The sequence below is a fragment of the Bos indicus x Bos taurus genome, chromosome 15, assembly GCF_003369695.1.
Source record: "Bos indicus x Bos taurus breed Angus x Brahman F1 hybrid chromosome 15, Bos_hybrid_MaternalHap_v2.0, whole genome shotgun sequence".
In the NCBI taxonomy this organism is placed as follows: domain Eukaryota; kingdom Metazoa; phylum Chordata; class Mammalia; order Artiodactyla; family Bovidae; genus Bos; species Bos indicus x Bos taurus.
Window position 1 is genome coordinate 52,770,815 of NC_040090.1, and position 21,618 is coordinate 52,792,432.

General features: G+C 49.4%; 1 protein-coding gene across 1 annotated transcript in view; it reads right to left on the reverse strand.

Annotated features, from left to right (window-relative positions):
- GRIK4 (glutamate ionotropic receptor kainate type subunit 4) overlaps positions 1-21,618 on the reverse strand; it is a 502,860-nt gene that overhangs the window by 82,309 nt on the left and 398,933 nt on the right. Inside the window, 2 exon segments of the mRNA XM_027563462.1 lie at positions 4,850-5,053; positions 10,121-10,228. Of these exon segments, the coding sequence (XP_027419263.1) occupies positions 4,850-5,053; positions 10,121-10,228 (312 nt within the window).

Genomic DNA, 21,618 nt, shown 5'->3' on the forward strand with positions numbered 1-21,618 from the left:
ATCACCTCTTGCAACAGTTCAATCTTCTCCCTGGTCCCCTGCCTCCAGGCCTTTCCCATCCCTCCACCCATCCATGTTCCACACTGTGGAAGGCCGTATAGACCACTGCCCACTTCCTAGGCTCACTTCCCACCACACTCTGTTCCAGGCGTAGTATCCTAAAATGGAAACTGCCATGCCCCTTCCTGTCTCCAGGCTGTGGACTCTGCCTGGCGTCCTCCCTCCTGGCTTGATCTTCTCCCTCCACATCCTGCTCTCCCTGGCCAGCTCCTCCTGGAGCTGTCAAGCATCATCTCCTGCAGGTGTCCTTCCTACACCTCCAAAGCAGTCAGGAGACCCTCCTCCAGTCCTCTCACCAGCCCCTCTACCGCCCCATCCTAGCCTTTCTCACTCTGCTTTTACGCAACTGGTCCTCCATCAAAGAGTGACCTAGCGTCTGTCTCATTCATCTCTATATGTGAATACCTCCAACAACTTCAATGAAAAATTCACTTTAAATAAATATACTGGGGTGACACAAGAGGATGTTCCAAGGGCATCTTCTTCTTCAAGCTTTAGTCCATCTCCTCCTCTCTGCCAAGTACACCTCCACCAAAACACACCATCACTGCTGTGGGCTCAGCTTGTGAAGGGTTTGACTGGGGGCAAAATGAATCCAGACCCAAGAGGCTCCCAAACAGACACACTGCACTTTCCCCTACCCAGACACAGCCCTGGGGGTGAGAGGCCAGTCACCTGCCCAGTTGACGTGAAGCCACTTGTTTTCACTCCAGCCACACTCCTACTTTTAATGGGATTTACACCAAAAGACACGCTCTGATGATTTTCAAAAGTAAGCAGAAAATATGTTTGAATGCTCTTTCATAACTAACACGCCATGAGTGCTAGCCGCACAGTCTTAGGTAAGCAGGTGACTATGGATACGAAAGACTGAGGCTCTAGAACACCCAGTAGAGATGACCCAGGAGATGACTCTTTACACTGCATCACTCTCCATCCAGGAGGCTACTGCATTCCTCAAATGATCTAAAGAGATTCCTGTATGTCAAACTTTCTGTGGGTGTAGGCATGCTCATGTGTGTGTTATTTTAAATCCTTACAAAAATTCTTTCTGGATAAACACTGAAGCCTTGGGGGATGGGGTGGGAAGGATAAAAAAAAGTTGCCCAAGAACACACAGCTAGTAAGTAAGTGAACTGAAATTAGGTTTAACATCAAGATTCCCACTCTCAGACCATGAGCACTGAAGTCAGCTCACTCAGTTGTGTCCGACACTTTGGGACCCCATCAACTGTACCCCGCCAGGCTTTTCTGTCCATGGGGATTCTCCAGCCAAGAACAGTGAAGTGGGTTGTCATGCTCTTCTCCAGGAGATCTTCCTGACCCAGGGATCGAATCTGGGTCTCCTGCATTGCAGGCAGACTCTTTACCATCTGAGCCACCAGGGAAGCCCCAAGTCAGCTGGACCAGGGATTAAATGCTGACTCTAAACTTACCAGCTGTGTGATCTTTGGCAGGTTATTTAACCTCCTGGAGCCTGCATTTCCTCATCTGTATATAAGTGACAGATTTAGGTGAGATGACCTCTGAGGTCTCTTCTGTCTGGGACACTGACTAGCCAGCCCCAAGGCTTTGCTGTTATAACCTCTGATCTGAGCAACTTGGGGAAGAGGTCATACAGCAGGGCTGCGGGCCTCAGGACTGTTGTGATCCTAGGGGACATCAGGGCAGACATATCAAGCACTGAACCTTAGATCAGGGCCAGCATATGTATTGAAAGTGAAAGTGAAGTCGCTCAGTCATGTCTGACTCTTAGCGACCCCATGGACTATAGCCCACCAGGCCCTCCGTCTGTGGGATTTTCCAGGCAAGAGTACTGGAGTATTGAAAGAACGGGTTAATTCCTTAATTAATTAATACTACCCAGCCACGTCTTGATGAGACCAAAGCAGCAGTGTTTTGACTTGAAAGCAGATCTGGGGTGAATTTTAAGATACCAGTCTGATTGCCCAAATCATTCAGTATGAAGCTGCATGTCCTTGAGTCCCGGATCCTTTCCTCTTCCTGGCAGTCCACGTCACAGCTCATTAAGGGACTGATAAGGGGATGGCTGTGCACCGACTCCGACATCCCTGAAGTCACCCCACAAGTCACAAGGCAGCCCAAGGGAGCTGAAGAAACGGGCTCAAGGTCACTGAGTACGTGAGTAAGACAGGAGGATGGGCGGTTCAGCTTTCTGAGGTTTAACCACTAGAGGGCGCCTCGACCGGGGGTTCTAAACAATAAGACTGCCTGGGGAGGGGTTCTGGAACTTAGAGAAGAGCCAAATGTCCTTTTTTCCAGATGCGTGGGCATCATCCGCTAGGAGTTTGAGCCTCAAAGATGGCAGAAGGTTTCACCCCCAGCCTGTCCCTGTGAGAGGCTCTCAGGGCCTCCTGGGCCTTCTATGGTCTTCCATTGATTGCCTGCAAGCCTCACTCTGCCAGCAGGGCCTCCCTCCTGGACTCTAGGAACCCGACAATTCATGGTCTCACTGAACAAGCCTTGCTACTGGCCCTGCTGAGTCACTGCAAATGCTGTCAGGAAAACTCCTAACCACCATCCCACTTCAGCCCTTAGATGCCTTCCACACGCTTTGTCTATATAGAACTTTCCATCATGCATTGGCAAGGATTGCTTACTCAATACCCCTACTAATCTTTTTATCCTTGAAGACTGGGATTTAAAAAATGTATCTTTTATCCCAAGTTTGGTATATATAAAAGGCGGCATGTGTGCTCAGCCACTCAGTAGTGTCCGACTCTTTGTGACCCCATGGATTGTAGCTTGCCAGGCTCCTCTGTCTGTGGGGATTCTCCAGGCAAGAATACTGGAGTGGGTTGCCATTTCCTTCTCCAGGAGATCTTCCCGACCCAGGGATCGAACCCATGTCTCCTGCATTGGCAGGTGATTCTCTACCACTGAGCCACCCGGAAAGCTCATATAGAAAGGATTACAATCATGTTAATTTAACAGATAAAGAGATGAGAGGAAAGAAAAAAGCAAGCAAAGGTGAAAGGGAAGGAGAATACAAAGGCTGGGACTGGGCTTATGCGGACCTTCCTTGGTAACATCTCCGTCCAGCTGAGGTCGTGTGCTGTGGTGGGATTCTGGAGTTAGACGCATCTGGGTTCAAATCCCAGCCCTGTCTCACCCTGACGGTGTGCCTTCAGACAAACGATTCAAGCTCTCCATTTAGGTGGCACATTTGTAAAATGAGGATAACAATGAACTATTAATAAAAGGTATGTTCTGAGAGGATTAGAGATAATGTATGTAAAGCCCCCTACACGTTGGCACTGGCTGGGAGCCTGCAGGGGCTCCCTCTGCACTTGGAAAGCACGGAGAGGGACGGGTCGGTTCAAGGTCGCTCTAAGAACCTAGGTCTGTGATCTCTGCATTGGGTGCTGATCACCCACCCTGATGAGAAACACTCAGTTATGGAAATACAGACAGTGAATTAATGACAACTTAATTTTTACAGATGTTAGTAGTTTGTGCCAAGAAAACAAGCACTCTGGCCCTGGAAGAACTTTCTACAGTCTTGCTCTAACCAAATGATGATTGACAGTCTAGGGTGCTCACCTACCTTTTAATCAAGTCTCCACATTCACCCTGAAAATGTACAGCCCTCCCTAGTGCGCCTTGGCCCTGGTCTGTAAAGGCACATTAAGGATAGCAGAAAATAATACAAGAAATAACAAAACAGCCGTAACTGTGACCAATGCCTCTGACAGTCGGTCCCTTTTCCCTTGTTATTTAACCATGTCTCTTTGACAGCCCTTCTCAAACATCACAGTCAGCTGATGTAGGTGTGTTCTACACCAGGGCCTGTCCAAGCTCTGCCAGGGGTACTGATGATCAAAAAAGTCATCAAAACTGGAACCCCCCTGGTGGTCCAGTGGTTGGCAGTCTGCCTGCCAGTGCAGGGGACACGGGTTTGATCCTTGCTCCAGGAACTAGATCCCACACGTGTGTGTGCTAAGTCACTTCAGTTGTGTCCGACTGATCCCACATGTGTGTGTGCTAAGTTGCTTCAGTTGTGTCTGACTCTTTGTGACCCTTTGGACTGTGGCCCGCCAGGTTCTTCTGTCCATGGGATTCTCCAGGCAAGAATACTGGAGTGCATTGCCACGCACTCCTCCAGAGGATCTTTCAGACCCAGGGATCAAACCTGCGATGCTTACTTCTCCTGCATTGACTGGTGGAATCTTTACCTCTCGTGCCACCTGGGAAGCCCTAGATCCCACATGCCACAGGGCAACTAAGCCTGTGTGCCACAGCCACTGAGCCTGTGCATCCAGGAGCTGGTGCTCCACAACAAGAGAAGGCACCACAATGAGAAGCCCGTGCATGGCAATTAGAGAGTAGCCCCTGTCTACTGCGGCTAGAGGAAAACCCTCGTGCAGCAATGAAGACACAGCGAAGCCAAAAAATAAATAATTAAAAAAAATCAGAACAAAAAGCACCTGAATTATCCAAAAAGTGAACCCAATCTCTAAGCTGCGTTTATTGGTCAAAGCCTCTATTCCTCAGCCATTACAGGTGATAGATTGGGACCAGAAGAGCCACAGGGCAAGGATCACGGTAGTCCTATTCACCAATGACTAAATCAATGTATATATATCACCAGTGCCTGGCTCGGTGCCAGCTCGGGGAAGATTCATGCAACGAATGGACAAATAAATGAAAAAAGCATGACTGACTGACTGAATAAACAGAGGGTTCATGAACATAAAGCACAACCTTCTGTCCTTCCATCACCCTCCCCAGCCCACCCTCAGATCCAAACCACCTGTTCTTTCCTTACCCGAGCGATCAGCTCCCCGACCATGCCCGTCCAGGTGCCATTGGCCTCGGGCACGCCATACACGCCGTCCCCGACCAGACGGATCTTGTAGTTGAACCGGAGGATCTCTGCCAGCTCCTGGAGCATGTCCACACAGAAGCCCTCGTAGCGGTCGTTGCCTTCCATTTCCTGGTGGTTCCCCTTCAGCATTAAATACGGGTTTTCCTGCAGCAAAACTGGGCAGCTGTCATTCTCATCTTAGCCCTGGCGTCTCAGCCACATGTGATGAGGGGACCGGGGACACAGGAGGGTGGGGAGAAGATGGGGTGGAGGAGGGAAGTGGCTTGGGTAATGGGACACTTAGGAGGTGGCGATTACCTCCCTTTCCTGACTTCAAGGCACTTCTCTTACCAGGAACACGCAAGGGTCTCACTGCACAGAGGCTCCAGTGGAAGCCCCTGTACCTTGTTTAAGGTCATCATCTGACTCCATCTCCCATTTCATTCCGTCCTTTTCCCCCCTTTCTTTTTGTTTATTCCACATAGACTGATCTCAGGGCATTATGAGATGCAAGGATGCTGATGACAGGTAAGGTTCTTAAATGCACTGTATGACCACAACCCAAGGCAGAATGGGTCCGGCCATGGGTGTTGGGAGAAGGGCTGGGTCTCTCAGGTGAAATGTCCAGGGAAGGTTCCACGGAGGAGGTGGGATGCAGGCTGGGCTCCAGAGGATGACAGACTGACAAATGGAAGTGGCGGGGACAGAGGGTCTGCGTGGGCAGGGGAAAGGCAGGGTCAAGGACATAATCCCCAGTGAGATGGAGCTCGGCCCATTCAGCAGATGATGGAGGCACCCTTGAGTGGGAGCCTGGCTTGTGGGCAGGGGTGGGATGGGAGGATAAATTTAGAAAGATGAGTTAGGGTCAGCACGGGCCTTGGATGCCAGGGTGAGGTACATCACACATATATAATAGGGAAGCACTCAGAGTTTTAGAGACTCAAAGACGTGAGTGAAGAATATGACAAAGTGAGCGAGAGAGAAGGTTTGGGCGTGAGGACAGAGCCTTTCCTGCTAGGAGATAGAGATTCCTGAGCTGTGCTTTGGCTCAGGTGGGTTTCAGAGCTGGACAAGGCACAGAAAGGGCCAGGTGGATGCCAGGATGGGTGTGGAGCACAGAGGGAGGATCCTCAGACCCTCAGAGCCTGAACAGGAGACTCACGATGGTGTCATCATGGCCGTGGATGGTTTGAAAAGGAAGAGGTTTTGGAACATGTTGAATAGGCGATTCAGGAGCAAATATGCGACTGAATGTTGGAATACGGAGGGAGGGCAGGATCGGGGGCACAGATGGGGCCTCTGGATAGAGGCGGTGGCTGAAGCGGCAGGATATGGGAGACCATGGAGGGGGAAGGACAGCAGAGGGATAAGACCTAATCCGGGGGTAGGGGTGAATGAAGAGCAGCCACAGAGCAGGACAAAGCAGAAGCAGCCAGAAAAGCCAAAAATCAGGAAAATGTGGTCATGAAGGTCAAGGAGGTGGGGGTTTCAAGCAGAAGAAGGCAGGCATTCCCACCCAGAGAGGAAGCAGGGCTGTGAAAGGGTAACCGGGCCATGTGTCACTGGAGATGTTCGAAGGCAGACTGGGGGTGTTGGGGGGAGGTGATGGCAGACCCTGCAGGGATGGGGGTGAATGAGAGGTGCACAGGGGAGGGCCGGGGTTGTTGGGAGGTTAGGAGATAAGGACCAGCCGGCAGAGCGCTTCTCCACCCAGCCGCTCCCAGTCACGTCTCTCTCCAAACTTCACTTCCCCTCTACCAGCAATGGCGACCACCGACCCCTTGATGGATGATCCCCTAAACTGGAGGGTAGTCCAAGGGCAGCAGGGTGAAGGAGAGGTGGTCTTAGGATGGGAGGGACAAGAGTATACAGGCAGGTGGAAAGGGAGGGATCCCTAGAAAAGGCAAGATAGAGAAGGAAGAAAGAGAAGTGCAAGTCAGGGCAGCAAAGTCCCAGGAGGGCCAGAGTCAAGGCGAACTCGAGTCCGGGAAGTGGACCTGAGGATGGAGAGGAGGGCCAGGGTCAGCGGGTTCAGAGAGGAAGGGAGGAGGGCAGAGGCAAGGAGCGCACCAGAGTCGCCCTGGGGCAGGAGGGAAGGCTTGGCTCCTCTGGAGAGGTTTGCTCAGGGGATACGATGGGGGTGACAGAGAGGAGCCTGGGGTTGCCCAGGTCCAGCTGAGTCAGGAGGCTGAATGCAGAGGGGCAGCTGGGAGCAGGACTTGGAAGGAGAGGTGGATTCAGAGACAGGCAGGAGGTGAGATGGCTGAGCATCACGGTGGAGACAGTTCTAGAAGCCAAGAGAGGAAAGTGCTGAAATGCTGGTTTGTTGAGCTCAGGCTGGAAGGGGCCTCTGGGCTGGGGAAGATCAGAGGTCATGAGCGGAGGAAGGGCGAGAGCAGTGTGAAGCAGAAGAGGGGAAGGCAGGAGGTTCCGTGCCAGGGGGAGGGACCTCTGAGTTGAAGGTGATGTGATTCTGGTTCATGATCAAGTGCACTGTCCTGTCAATGAGACGCAGCCAGGCTCCCCGCCTTCCATACACGCCGTCCTTGGCTCAAGGGCTCTTCTCCGTCCTTCTGTTTAACCTAATGCAACACTGCCCTTGGGGTCCCATTGAGAATTCCTACTGTGCTCCCAGCCAGGGTCCCACACTCACACCCTCCATCTTCCTACACCTGCTGCCTCCCAGGCAGGATGTACGTGGGCCTGGGCCTGACTCCTCATGGTGTCCCCACCTGGCTCCAGTGTTCAGCACCTGCGGATTGTGTGAGTAAAAAGTGCATAGCTGGGGAGTTTCCATGTCTGGGTTGGAAGGCAACCTCCTAGGGTATCTTTAATGACCCCAAGGAGTTTCACAAAGTTCTTCTCCCTGAGCACTCTTTAGTTAATTTAAAATCCACTGGCATATTTAGAGTGAATAAACATAAGGCCAGTGTTAGAGGGAGGAGTCACAAGCATTTTGGAAAGTGTAGGGGCTGAGTGCTGGCCTGGGGCCCCGTCCTCGCAGGGGCGTTGGGAGAACGGAAGATAGTGATGCGGGCAAAAAGCTTAACCCGGGTTCTGACACAAGGTGGGGTATTTGCTGCAGCTAATTCAGTGTATTCCTCTGGAGGAAGGCATGGCAACCCGCTCCAGTATTCTTGCCTGGAGAATCCCCATGGACAGAGGAGCCTGGCAGGCCACAGTCCATGGGATCACAAACAGTTGGATATGACTCAGTGACTAAACAACAATTCTGTGCATTAGCTGGTGCTAACCAATAAATCACAAGTTCCAACTGCACCCTGTCAAGAGCAGGACACAACAGGACTATGTGCTGAGTTTTAAGGGATAAACCATCAGGAAGACCATTTGCCAAGGCTCTCCTCCAAATGATCAGCAGGAACTGGGACATGTGCTTGAGGATGGGCAGCAGGGCACAGACTCAGGAAGCCCTTCAGAGGCAGAGAAAGTCCCCCTCAGCCAGGACTGTTGCTCAGTGTGGCCCCAGCTCGGCCAGGCATGCCCAGATCTGGGGGTCTAGGTGACACCATCACCCCCTCATCCTGCTGACGTTTTCACACTGCTTTGGATGAGCTAAGGTTGAGCTGAGACGGGGGTGGCAAAAACTCTGTGAGCTGGAATTGCCTCTCCGTCCTTTGCTGTGACTATTCCCTCTGCCTGGAATGTTCCTCCCAGACCACCACGTGTCACCTCACCCCCTTAAGGTCTCTGCTCAGATCTGCCCTTCTTAGTGAGGCCAGCACCCCACTCCCCTTCCCCAGCTCTGTCTATACCCTAGCACCTAGAACTGAGCCCAGAACACAGGTGTGCCCCTCAGATACTTGGTGAATGAATGGAAGTATTCAGTGACCCCGTCTCATACCACGTGAAGGGAAAACCCATAAGCTGGCATTCAAGTCCCTGAGCATTGTGGACCCAACCCACTTTTCCAGCCTCAGGCCTTCCCTCTCTACCTATGCCCATGTCCCAGCAACCTGCCCTTTCCTGCGTTTCCTGAGTGCCCAACAAGGCTCTCCTTCGTCCACTTCTCCCTCCTTATCTCTTGCTGTCTTTTGAGGCCCATCCTCAAGGTCCCTCTTCTTGAAAGGCTTTGCTGACCATCCCTTTGCTGGGATGGGACCTCTCCTTCCTTCAAACCCCGCAGTGCTAGACATGAGCCTATTTCTTGGCTTTTTTCCTGCTCTGCTCACAGGAGATCAGTTATTCCAGTCCAGGGCTCCTGGGCCCCCGGAGTTTATGAACGTAGTGATGGAGGTTTTCATTATCTTGAAAGCCTAATCTTTCAAAAGAAGGTCCTTTTCTTAACGGACACATTTCCAGACTTTGCACAGTTAGCAATGATAAGGCTGAACAGACTCACTAATAGTTGGGTCTGTTTGGAGCTGGAATTACATCAGTACAGCCACACTGGTTATCTCTTGCTGATAAGACGCTGGGCCAGACAGGGAAGTAGGCTTTTGATTAGTTAAAAGGAGGTGGAGGAAGGGGGGAAACTCATTATTACTTAAAATATGCAGTTGGTTTAATTGACAAATCTTTAAAAACATGATGTCGTTGTAGGCGGGGGGAGGGGAGAAGTAAATGACTTTGGCTATGAATATACTTGACTCGTGCCATCTACTAAATTACAGCCTCTTTGAGGACAGAGACTGAGTCTTACTCATCTTCGTGTCCCCAGGAATGAACACAGTGCCTGACACACAGCGGGAAGGGCTGGGTAATCATCGAAGAGAATTGGATCAAATAAAAAAGGCAGATGGTCCCTTCCTCTGTAGATTGAGAACTTTCCTTTGATCGTTTGGAAATGAAGAAATCACAGGCCATAAAAACCCACTGAGTTCAGGTGTCCACTACAGGGGTACAATTTGTACACGTAGGCACCAAGCAAAGCAGGCTGCCGTGAAAGAGCAGGGGCCACCCTGGTGGACTTCTCCCCACTGTGTCTTAAGGTGCCCTGCCCTTGGCCGTACACAGATGCCCCGGTTGTTGGGGTGCCCCCATTAGAGACATCCACAAACTGCCGTCTCGCCACCCCATCCTGCTTCCCCAGCTGCCTTGGAACTCATCAGATATCATTTCCATATGAAGCAGCAACTTGAGTTTAATTACACTGTCATAAATTGGCCTCGGTGCTGTGATTAGAGCTCCCATCTTCTGTTCCTGGGGAGGCTGCAAGAAGGAGGAGGCACCCCGGGGAGCAGCAGCTGGGAAGCCCTAGGGGCACCCGCTTACCAGGATGGTGGTGACGACCAGGGTGGTGTTGAAGAGGCTGTCAGAGATGTTGGAGGCGTACAGGCGGCTGTCCATGCTGAGGCCGTCTGCCACATGCCACTGGCCAATCTGAGGAGACCAAGGAGAGAGGCTGGGAAGGGCTGGGGGGAGGTGGAGGCTGGGGAGCTGGGGTGCTGAGATCCCATGAGACTCCAGGGCTGGGGGAGTTGAGAGGCCAGTCCCCTGCCTCTAGCAGGGCTACGGTTAAGTCACAGAAGGAGTGAGCCACACAGAGTATGGAGCAGAGGGGCTGAACTGGGACGGGGCTACTAGGGTTCGGGGGGTTAGGGAAGGGTAGGGAGACTGTGAAGGAAAGCAAGACTTAAGAGAGAGGTGGAGAAGAAAATGGGAAAAGAAATCAGGAATGGAGGTGACCTAAATGGGAAGGAAATCCAAAAAAGAGGAGTTAGAGGTACACACGTATGCATATGGCTGATTCACTTTGCTGTACAGCAGAAATGAACTCAACATTGTAAAGCAACTATACTCCTATAAAAACTAAAAACAGAAAAAAGAAATCATGAATGGAATGCAGTTCAGGGACGCTCTCTCACCCAGAAGGATGGGGAGCTGGGGGAATTGTATTAACTGGAGGCAGGACTGAGCTGCACAGCTCTTTCGCTCTACCCTGCCTTCAGGAAGCTTCATCATCTAAACAAGAACCAGCATGGCCACCACGTGGCATTTACTCAGCTCTTCAATAAATGCCCGCTGAATGGCTCAGTGGATGCATGGACCATAAAAGGGAAGAGCCAGGTTTTGGTGGAGTCACTTGCTGACTGTGAGAACCTTGGCAGGTTACATGAATCTTTCCCAGTCTCCGTTTCCCCAGCTCTAAATGGGGGTGGCAACGTTTGCCCTGCCTTCCCAGAACAAATGGAAATCACGCAAACGCCAGTTTGATGTTACATTATTCAGCCAGACCCAGGACCTCAGATCTCAACTGCATCACCCCGGAAGTGACTGAACTTCTCTGAACACATTTCCTCATCTGTGAAATGGGAATAATACAAACCTCCTGGGGTCATTGTGAGAATGGATTTAAGCTGAAACTCAATACCTGCTAGTTGCCTTCCTCTTCATTGTCTTGACTAGAGAGGGGGAAAAAAATCCATAACTTAGTTCCACCAGTTCCACTTAGTTCCACTTTCTAAGAAAATCACCTAAATCGAAATTCAGCATCATTGGGTTTTTAGAGAATTTGTTTGTTTTCCCAGTGGGACCCTTTTTAAAGCTACACATACGTGTTTGTACTACCAGTATCTTTCCACTAGCTGGATCCCCTGGCAAACCATTTTTTTGCTGGGTGTTGGAGGTGGGCAGCCAGGAGAGTCAGCTGGCAGCTGGCTAGAAACCCAATGAAATGCACACGTCTGCCTTTGCCAGGCGTCTCCAGGCACCGGCAGCAGCTTCCCTGGAAAATTCTCACAGGTTCCATGGATGCCACATGGCTCCACCCGCCAGAGCTGGGTTCTGGATTCCTCTTGTGGAAGCTCCAACCACAGAAAAGACTCGTCTCAGCTTTGGCTCTGGACCCACCCCCAGAAGGCTGACAGTCACGGGGAGCAGGAACCATCTCTCTGACATCGTGGTCTGGAGCTTAAAGAGGGGAGGGCCAGGCGGGAAACCTCCAGTTCCAGCAAGAGCTCCGATGCTCTCTCCAAGTGTGCTTTTCATCTGTCAAAGGAGAGATGGGGGCTTGCCTGGTGGTCCAGTGGTTAAGAATCTGCCTTGCAATACGGGGGACACCAGTTCGATCCCTGGTCCTGGAAGATCCCACATGCTGTGGGGCGACCAAGCCCTTGCAGCACAACTACTGAGCCTACTACTGAGCCTGCAAGCTGCAACCACTGAGCCCACGTGCAGCAACTACTGAACCTGTGCACCAAGAGCCTGTCCTCTGCAGCAAGAGAAGCCACCACAGTGGGAAGCCCACACGCCGTAATGAAGAGGAGCCCCTGATCGCTGCAACTAGAGAAATTCTGTTCGGAGCAACAAAGACCCAGCACAACCAGAAATAAATACACAAATAAACAAAAGAGAAAAAAACCTTTTTTTGAAAAAGGAGAGATGACCAAAAACCCCTCTCCAAGCTTCAGCAAGGATGCCACTGGTGTCTCCACCTCTACAAAGGCAGATAGGTGCCGCGCGAGTTCCTGATCATTTTAGTTTACAAGCAGCATCTCCTGCATATCCACATGGGAAGCCTCGTCTAGATAAAGAAACTGAGGCCAAGATAAAAGAGCCCACCCAGGAACTTGCCTGAGGAAACCTCGCCATCAGCTGAGACACCTGAGCTTTAATCGCTGTGCTCTTAGCCCCAGATCGCCTTGCCTATGATGCCTTCGTGGCCTCCTGTCTGGCTCTTCCAGCGTCCTACCGCATGTTCGGCTTACATGTCCGTCTCCCCCGCTAGTTTGTGGGGGAGGGACTGGCTTGTTCAGTCTCAGCCCCCAGTTTCCTGCTCAGGGACTGGTACCTAGAAGCAGAGGAAACCATCATCTCTCACATGCTGAGTGTTCCTGTTGGTGAGGCAAGAGCAGGAGCCTGGAGTGCCCCCTGGAGGGATCAGCCAGGTCAGGGTACAGCCTGAGCTACCTGGCCTCCGCCCCTCTCTCTGCTGGGGAAAGAGTCGGGGAGGATGAGGGATGAGCCGCAAGATTTTCAAGTGAAGGAGGAAAGGGAACAAGAGTTACCAGACACCTCTTGTGCTGAATGAGCTCCATCAGCTGGTTGAATTTTCCCAGCAACCTTGTGGAGCAGTGACAGTGCGTTCATTTTATTTACAAGGAAACTAGAGCGCAGAGGTTTAATGACCTGCCTAAGGTGGTGGCTCAGTGGTTAAGAACTTGCCAGGCAATGTAGGAGATGTGGGTTCAATCCCTGAGTCAGAGGATCCCCTGGAGAAGGAAATGGCAAGGCACTCCAGTATTCTTGCCTGGAAAGTCCATGGACAGAGGAGCCTGGTGGGCTATAGTCCATGGGGTTGCAAAGAGTCAGACACAGTTTAGTGACTAAACAACAACAAAGTCACTTAGTTAGCAGGTGATGCATGGTCTTGAACCCAGAGCTGTCTGACTCCTGAATCCAAGACCCTTCCTGTGTCCACTGCTGTCTCTGGGCTGGGGATGCTAATGTGTCCTCTATGTAAGCAGCCTGGCCAACCAGAGGAAAGACTCAAAGGAGCCTCAGCCATACAGCAAGAACCCGGGACACAGCTTTTTTCTTTCCTGGGTTTTTATATCCACAAAAGCAAGTGAAATGAGTCTGCTTCCCTATCTTCAAGATGGCTAGAACTGGCTCCTGGCAACCTCCTAGGATCAGAAGGGCCAGATTTGAACAGAAGGACCTCAAAACAATTAGTCCGGATGTCAGCATCTGGATGTTTGGGACAGGACTGAACTTCTCAGGACCAGCAAGGCCTCACCCCCTACCAGTTCCGCACCCTCACTGATCTCAGGGGACCCAGTGCTCACTAACCGCCTGCCCCAGCCCTGGACTCCCTGTCTGACCCAAGCCATGAGATAGGTTCGCACAAAACCTAGGGATATAAATGATTTACCCAGAGCCAGATCTGACAGCCTGAGCCATGTCCCCTGCCACCTCCCACCTCTGGGGACATGGCTAGGAGATGAATTAGCCCCCAAGCTCCAGTCAGGAAATGAATCTCCCCCCAACACTCCCATTAGCCCCCAAGAAATTAATAAACTCATCAGATCCAACAAAGCGGCTTGGCAGCTACTACCCAGAGCAATCTAATTGCAGAAAGGCAGTGGGAGGGAGAGCGAGAGGCAGAGCCAGGCGCCCTGGGATACAGGCTAATTGCCCCACCCACTGGGCACCTTCCATGCCAGACACATGCCAGGGGTGGGCAGGAGCTACAGCTCTCATCACTGACAATCTGCGGCTCTGCCTCCAGCCAAACTCCCTTGCTCCACCCCACTGACACCTGCCCCAAACCTTCTGCAGGAACAGCTGCTTTGTAAGCTTCTTCCACATGTCCACATGTGCCAGCTTGATTATGCTGCAAATAATGTCTTCCTGGGGCCCTCTCTTTGCACTTTCTCTCTCTCCCACTTGCTCTACTTTCCCACTAGAGATCCCAGGAGTTGCAGGGAAGGGAGGAGAGGGTTAGGACTTGGACACCACCACTGCAAACCTATACAGCACCTTCAGGCAGGTAGGAAAATGACACCCCCCTGGGCCGATGTAGTCCAGCAGGTGCACAGCTGGGCATGCTGATTCCAGCCTCCACTCACCACTGAGCACCCCACAGTCTGCACTATGCGTGCAACAGCCCCAGTGTTAGAGGACCTGAGTTGAACTTGACTTCTCTGCTTCTGAGAGAGTCATTTCCTAGGCAGGTTGATAGGGAGTCTAGGGGTCCCCAAGGAGAGAGGGGTCTGGAATTCTCAAGGAGGAAGAAAGGACAAACTTTTTTTTCTTTCTCCACATTCCTTAGGATTATATAACAATAATGTATCCTGCCTAAGGACAGTCTTTGGATTAAACCTTCTGTTATCTTAAAATGTAAATTATGGGAGTAGACCTGGTCTTTACAAGGATGTATCCTGCCTGAGGACAGTATTATCTTAAAATGTAAATTATGGGAGTAGGTCTGATGAGGTCTTTACAACCTGCAGATATTCTTTGGATTATATAACTTCATTGTTAACACTAGCAAGCAGGTACTCTTTATGCCCCCTTCTGATGCCTATGTCACAAGCTTTCTCTATCTCCTTTATACTTTAATAAAACTTTACTACACAAAAGCTCTGAGCGATCAAGCCTCGTCTCTGGCTCCGGATTGAATTCTTCTCCGGGGGCCAAGAATCCTGGTGTATTCGCGTGATTCAACAACAACCTTTCACTTCCAAGCTGTGTGACTCTGGGTGAGTTACTTAATCCTTCTGAGCCTGTTTCCCTCATCTATAAAATGGGTGTTAAAATAGTAATGATTACCTCCTAAGGGTTCATGAGGAGATTAAAGGAGATAATACATGCGCAGAGTGCTAGGTAAGCATCCATTTAATTTGTAATGTCATTGTTTGAGACAGAAGGTGGGGTCTCTTCTGCACCCCACACTTTGCACTGTAGACTTTGGGTTATGAGATTAGACCAGGGTCTCCCTGGTGGCTCAGATGGTAAAGAATCTGCCTGCGATACAGGAGACCCGGGTTTGATCCCTGGGTCAGGAATATCCCCTGGAGGAGGGCATGGCAGCTCACTCCAGTACTCTTGCCTGGAGAATACCATGGACAGAGGAGTCTGGAGGGCTGCAGGGGGCATGGGTTTGATCCCTGGTCAGGGAACTTGATCCTGCATACTGCAACTAAGACCTGGCATAGCCAAATAAATAAACCAAGGTCTTCTTTGTCCATTTCATTGACGTAAACACTCCCACTGAGGCTGATTTCAAGCTGCTAACATGTAATCATGGGACACTGAGTTGGGAAGAGAAGTGTAAAACTGGGGAGCGGGGGAGCTCTTGCTAGCTGGGTAAGCTGGTTCTAGGACATCCCTGGTGCCACCAGGCTCACAGGTCCTGGGATGGGTGCCCATTTATGTCTAGGAATCTCACTGCCACCCTACTTATGAGTAAGGAAAGTGACCTCTGCACAAGGTAATAATTTACCTGAATCCCAGAGCTGATACATGGAGAAAAAACAGGATTCAAAACAAGGCCAATGTGCTGCTTTATTAAGATCATGATATTAAAAAAAAAAAAGTATATCCCTTCTCATTACTGATTCTATGCTCTTTGAAGGAACTAGAAGTACTTTGTCAAATATGAAAATCGGTATGATATGGGATATCACGGGGTATTATGGGATATCCCCAAATATGATATGGGATGTGTCCGCATGTGCACAGAAAGTATCATTCACCCAATTTCCCCAAAGGACAAAGAATCCGTATAAATTAATAATAATCTTGCTCTGTTAAGCACTAAAATTGGGGGGGGGGATTTTAATTATTTATCTGAAAGTATTATTTCCCAAAATTCTTTACAAGGGAATTATATTAATACTTTCTGCTGTCCTCTTAAACAGAGTGCATGTCTTTACCTTAATGCAGTGTCATCCTTTCGAAGCCAATTATTACCCTGTCCTGTGATACAGCGCTGCTTATCGGTTTCTGAAATGTGGTGGCCTCTCACCCTCATTTCTGTGTTTTCATAAGTTAATTTGTCTGCTTTTCGTAGTATCTCTTTTCTAATGGTGAACTGTCATTTCTGACTGCTATCAGGACAGCTGTCTCGAAGAGGCTCTGTCCTTTCCGCAGCTGTATTTAAGATCCCTGGCTGAGCAACCAAGGGACCAAGCTTTAAAGAACTCCTGTACAAAAAGCAGAGATAAGGTCTGATGGGGCCTGGGGCCTTTAGCGAACAGACTCTGTGACACTGATAAGGGCAGCCCACAGTCCCTCGGAGAGGCGACTGCCGTACACTTGAATGAGTGTCAGAGACCTGCTTTTGGTCTGCTGCGTGACCCCGGGTCAGCATAAGCAAGCTGGTCACTCCCTCAGCAAGGCATCGTGGGAAATGCTTGTCCAGGAGCCCTGACCTCAGGTGTCCCCTGATGCTTTCTGAAAGTGCTGGTGTGGAGTCTGGAGATCTGCATTAGCATCCCAGCACCGTGACCACAGGGCAAGTCACTTAATTTCTCCAAGTCTCATACTTGCCGGCTTCCATCCTCATCCAAGCTCCCAATGAACTTGGCTAGGACCGGGAACCTCCAGGGCCTCTGTTTGTTCTGTTAGACACTTGGCAGCAGCCAGCCATCTCTACAAAGCCTCAACTATGGTCACACTGGCCCCTGCTGAGACCCTTCAACTCTTAAGGATAAAGACCAGGGTCCTTCATACTAAGCCCTCCACACCCACCGGGCCCTACAAGGCCTGGCCTCTGCCCACCCTCCATGTTCTTCTCATACCCTCTTTCCTGGCCTTATCTTTGCTCCAGGCAAAACTTTCAGTTCAAGTGCAATAAACTTCCCGTCAGGGTCTCTTGTGCCTGCCGTTCCCTCTCTGGGACTCTCCTTGCTGCCCGACCCCCTGCCTGCAGTCCCATTTCGGCTAGTTCAGGGGTTGGCAGACCACAGACTGTGAGTTGAATTTGGCTTGCTGCCTGTTTCAGAAAATAATGTTTTATTGGAACACAGTCACACCCATTCATTGATTGTTCCGTCTGTGGTGACATTCATCTACAACAGTAAAGCTGTAAAGTGTAAATTTTTACCCTCTGGGCCTGTTTACAAGAGAAGTTTTTCAAACTTTGATCTAGTTTATATCTGTTAACCCCTCAGGCCTCAATTTAGAAATCACTACCTCTAGGAAGGCTTTCTTTTAACTCCCAAAGTCAAACTTCTCCCAGAACCACATTCTTTTCCTTTAGAGCATCTGTCTCAGGCTGTCATTATACATTCATTAATGAGCCCATCACTCACTACCTGTCTTTCTCTCTGGTCCGCTCTTAGTCCTGCCCAGAGAAGCCACACGCCTCCAGCTCCCAAGCCCCCCTGCTCCCTCCTGCCTAGAATCACTAGAGGCTGTCATTTTGCCGCTTTGTTCTCTCCCCAGTAGGTAAAAAGGGATTCATTTGTAAAGCCCTGAAGGATTTCCTCACAACCGTACCTGCCTCCGTGAGTACGCACACGGCTCTGTAACATTTAATATTTCGTGTATATGATTGTTCTTTGCTCTCAGCACTGCCAGGATCCAGTTTCTAGACAGGCTGACGTAGCCCCAAGGCCAGACAAGTTCTTCTGCTCCAGAGTCAAGAGTTTGCAAACACTTACTGATCACCTTTGCACACCGGGCACTCAGCCACGTGATTTAATTACACAAATTCCCTTGATTCTGCGTAACAACTCTGTTATCATTCCCATCTGAGAAATGTAAGCACTTCAGACAAGTTTTTGTTGAAACAATGAATGCATGAAATAAATGAATTCATTTGGTTAAATGAATGAATGAAACTGAGACTCAGAGATATCAAACTTGCCGAGGATCACAGTTAATATGGGATGAAACTGGAATTAAAACTTGGGTTCTATTTACTGCTCTACCATCTGCTTGGGTTAGGACAGGTGCAGGCTACCCTGAGCTTACGTCCTGGGCCTTCCCACACACCTCTTTCATCACCGTGAACTTGTTCTTTGGAGATTACCAGCCCTGAAGGGATTCTGTGCAAGAGTCCACAAGAGTGATCTTGATCAAGGTACAGGGTAGTTTCTTAGGCACTGAGCATAGGAGTTCACAAGGGGAGGGCACCAGAAGACCCACATTTTCTTAACTCCTCTGCCATGTATAAGCAAGTCACTTAACCTCTCTGAATCTTCCTTGGCTGCAAAACGGAAATAAATGAATTGGCCTACCCATAGTACAGCAATACTGTTCCCTGTCAACTGAGCTGTGCGTGTCATGGCTTTTGTGCAGGCTTAGTCAGTTATGTCGGAGAAGGCAATGGCACCCTACTCCAGTACTCTTGCCTGGAAAATCCCATGGACGGAGAAGCCTGGTAGGCTGCAGTCCATGGGGTCGCTAGAGTCGGACACGACTGAGCGACTTCACTTTCACTTTTCACTTGCATGCATTGGAGAAGGAAATGGCAACCCAATCCAGTGCTCTTGCCTGGAGAATCCCATGGATGGGGAAGCCTGATGGGCTGCCGTCTATGGGGTCGCACAGAGTCGGACACAACTGAAGAGACTTAGCAGCAGCAGCAGCAGCAGTCAGTCACGTCCGATTCTTTGCAACCCCATGGACTGTAGCCCACCAGACTTCTCTGAACATGGAATTTTTCCAAGCAAGGATACTGGAGTGGGTTGCCATTTCTTACTGCAAGGAATTTTCCAGATCCAAGGATCGAACCCTCATCTTCCGTGTCTCCTGCATTGGCAGATGGATTCTTTACCACTGCGCCACCTGGAAAGCCGTGATGGCTTTTGATGAGTGATAATAAGCCATGGGAACTTAATAGCACTACTGTCTGGCTGGTAGAAATGCAGCTGAGCAGAAGTCAAGTTCTACCCTGTCATGTGCTATGTGGCTCTGGGAAGTCAATTTTGCTGCCTATAAGATAAGGCCCTTCTCCTCCTACTGGGATGTTATGAGGCAATCATAGGGGTGACAGAAGTTTAAAGCCCTATCCAAACGTAAGCTCTTTCTTTCAGATCCTTGTTTTCTAGGCCCATCCAAGGTTGGATGTCACAACACACGATTCACTTTTTTAACCTCAGCCTCAGGGTTCAAAGTTGAAGTTTGCACTAGGAAGAATACATACAATAATGCACTAGTGTCTCCTTGAGTACAGAGAACTGATTTCAACATACAGGCAGGAAAAATGACGGTCTGATGTGAACCACTAGGGGAGGAATTGAGACTCAGTTATAGTTTGGAGTATCTATAGTATAGGTCTGTGCCTTGATATATGACCAGTTAAAAGATTTGTGATGGAAGCCTCCATGGTGAACCCTGGCATGAAGAAGTAACATCTTTACCGAATTTAAATACAGTATTTCCAGTCATAAAACTTCAGTTCACATGGGAGACTGGATCAGAGGTCCCTTGCCTAAGCAGGGTGATCTGGGGAACAAAGGGAGTTATTGATGTTGGCTGAAGATCTCGTTCTCCCAGCCAAAATATTCTTTTAGTACAAAATAGGCGCTTACATGCAAAATACTGTAAAAACCCAGGATCAAAGGACAACAGTGGCAAATGGCAAAGGTAAAAGATCAAAAACAATCCAGAGGAAAGATGGGAAGGCTTCATATCAAATGAGCTCTTTCTGGGCTGATTAAGCCTTCAGCTGAGTTGGTCTAAGGCAGTGTTTTGTTCCACTGTGGCTGTTACCCATTAGTAGGTTAGGAAATCAATTTAGTGGGTCAAGACCTGCATTTTAAAAATGAAATATATATCCAGAACAGAGCAGAGTGCAATCCACACAGCATGGGCAACTACTGTTTCATAAGCTTTAGCTTCAATTATGTGGGGGTGGGTGTTAATGCATGTCCTGGATTTGCAACCAAAATGCAAGTGATGCTCAAAAAGGACAAAAGGGCCTGGCACAGGGGATTCAGACACTTTGCCTGTTCACTGCTCTATAGCCAGCCCCTAGCAGAGTACCTGGAACACAACTGATGCTCAGTAAAACACATTTTGGCAATAATGAACTCCTATCTTAGTCACTTTTAACTGCAGGACTATGAAGATTATGCAAGCTGATACTTTTGAGCATGTTGTTGTTTAGTCACTAAGTCGTGTCCACCTCTTTTGCAGCCCCATGGACTGCATGCAGCCAGGATCCTCTGTCCATGAGATTTCCTAGGCAAGACTACTGGAGCGGGTTGCCATTTCCTTCTCCAGGGGATCTTCCCGACCCAGGGATTGAACCCACATCTCCTGCCTTGGCAGGTGTGTTCTTTACCAGAGTCATCAGCGAAGCCCTTGGAGCATGTGCTGAATGCCTCATATGGGACTAAATGCTTTACACTTGTTACTTAATCTTCCCAACTACACTATAAGGAAGGTACTACTGTCATCCCATTTTACAGATTAAAAAACGGAAGTTCGAAGAGGTTAGATTTCTTGCCCAAAGTTCCATAGTTCAGCAGATTTAAACCCAGGCAGGTCCACTCCGCTGTGGTGCCCCCAAGATATTAATTTTCCTGGGCTGCGGATGTGTAGTTAAACATTTGCAAAACCTTTTCATTGCTATTCCTTATCAATTGGTATTTGTTGTAAAGTTTTCCTGGCTGAGATTCCACATTCCTGGAGTCAGCCTTTGCTTCTGACTCACATATTTATAAGAGGATATTTAAATAAATATTTAAATAAAGCTTGACGAAGGGGACAGACGGGTTCATGGAAAAAGTAAAGCATCAGGAATTCTGGATTCCTGACATGGCTCTGCCATCAACTGGCTCTGATCTCTGAATCCCACACGTGACCACTAGTTCTGGGAGCCCTTGTTTGGGCTCACAAGGCCCAGCCATCCACCAACCTTCCGTTTGAATGTCACCCCCTTGGGCAGGTCCTTCCCAACCTCTCATTCACCATCACAGAGACTCAGGCGTGAAGCTCTGAACTTCTCCTTTATAGCACTCATTGTATAATTATTTAGATAATTATTTTTTGTATAATTATTTAGGTAATTATTTGTTTCAAGTCGATTTCCTGCACTACAAAATCCATTCTATGACTAATAGGACTCTATTTTATTCCTCACATATCCCCAATGCCCAGTGTGGAATCAGCACTTAGTAAATATTTGACAATTGCATTAATAAATTCCTCTTTGGAGCTCCAGCTCCCAGGACAGCACCTGGGTGCTCAATAAATGTGTGTCAAATTGAATTATGAACTTTTCTCTCGGCAAGACCCTTCCTTTTAGTCTTTAGTCATCTTACTTATAAAAGAAGGCTCTAGTCTAGCCCCTTCCAGCTCAAACATGAATT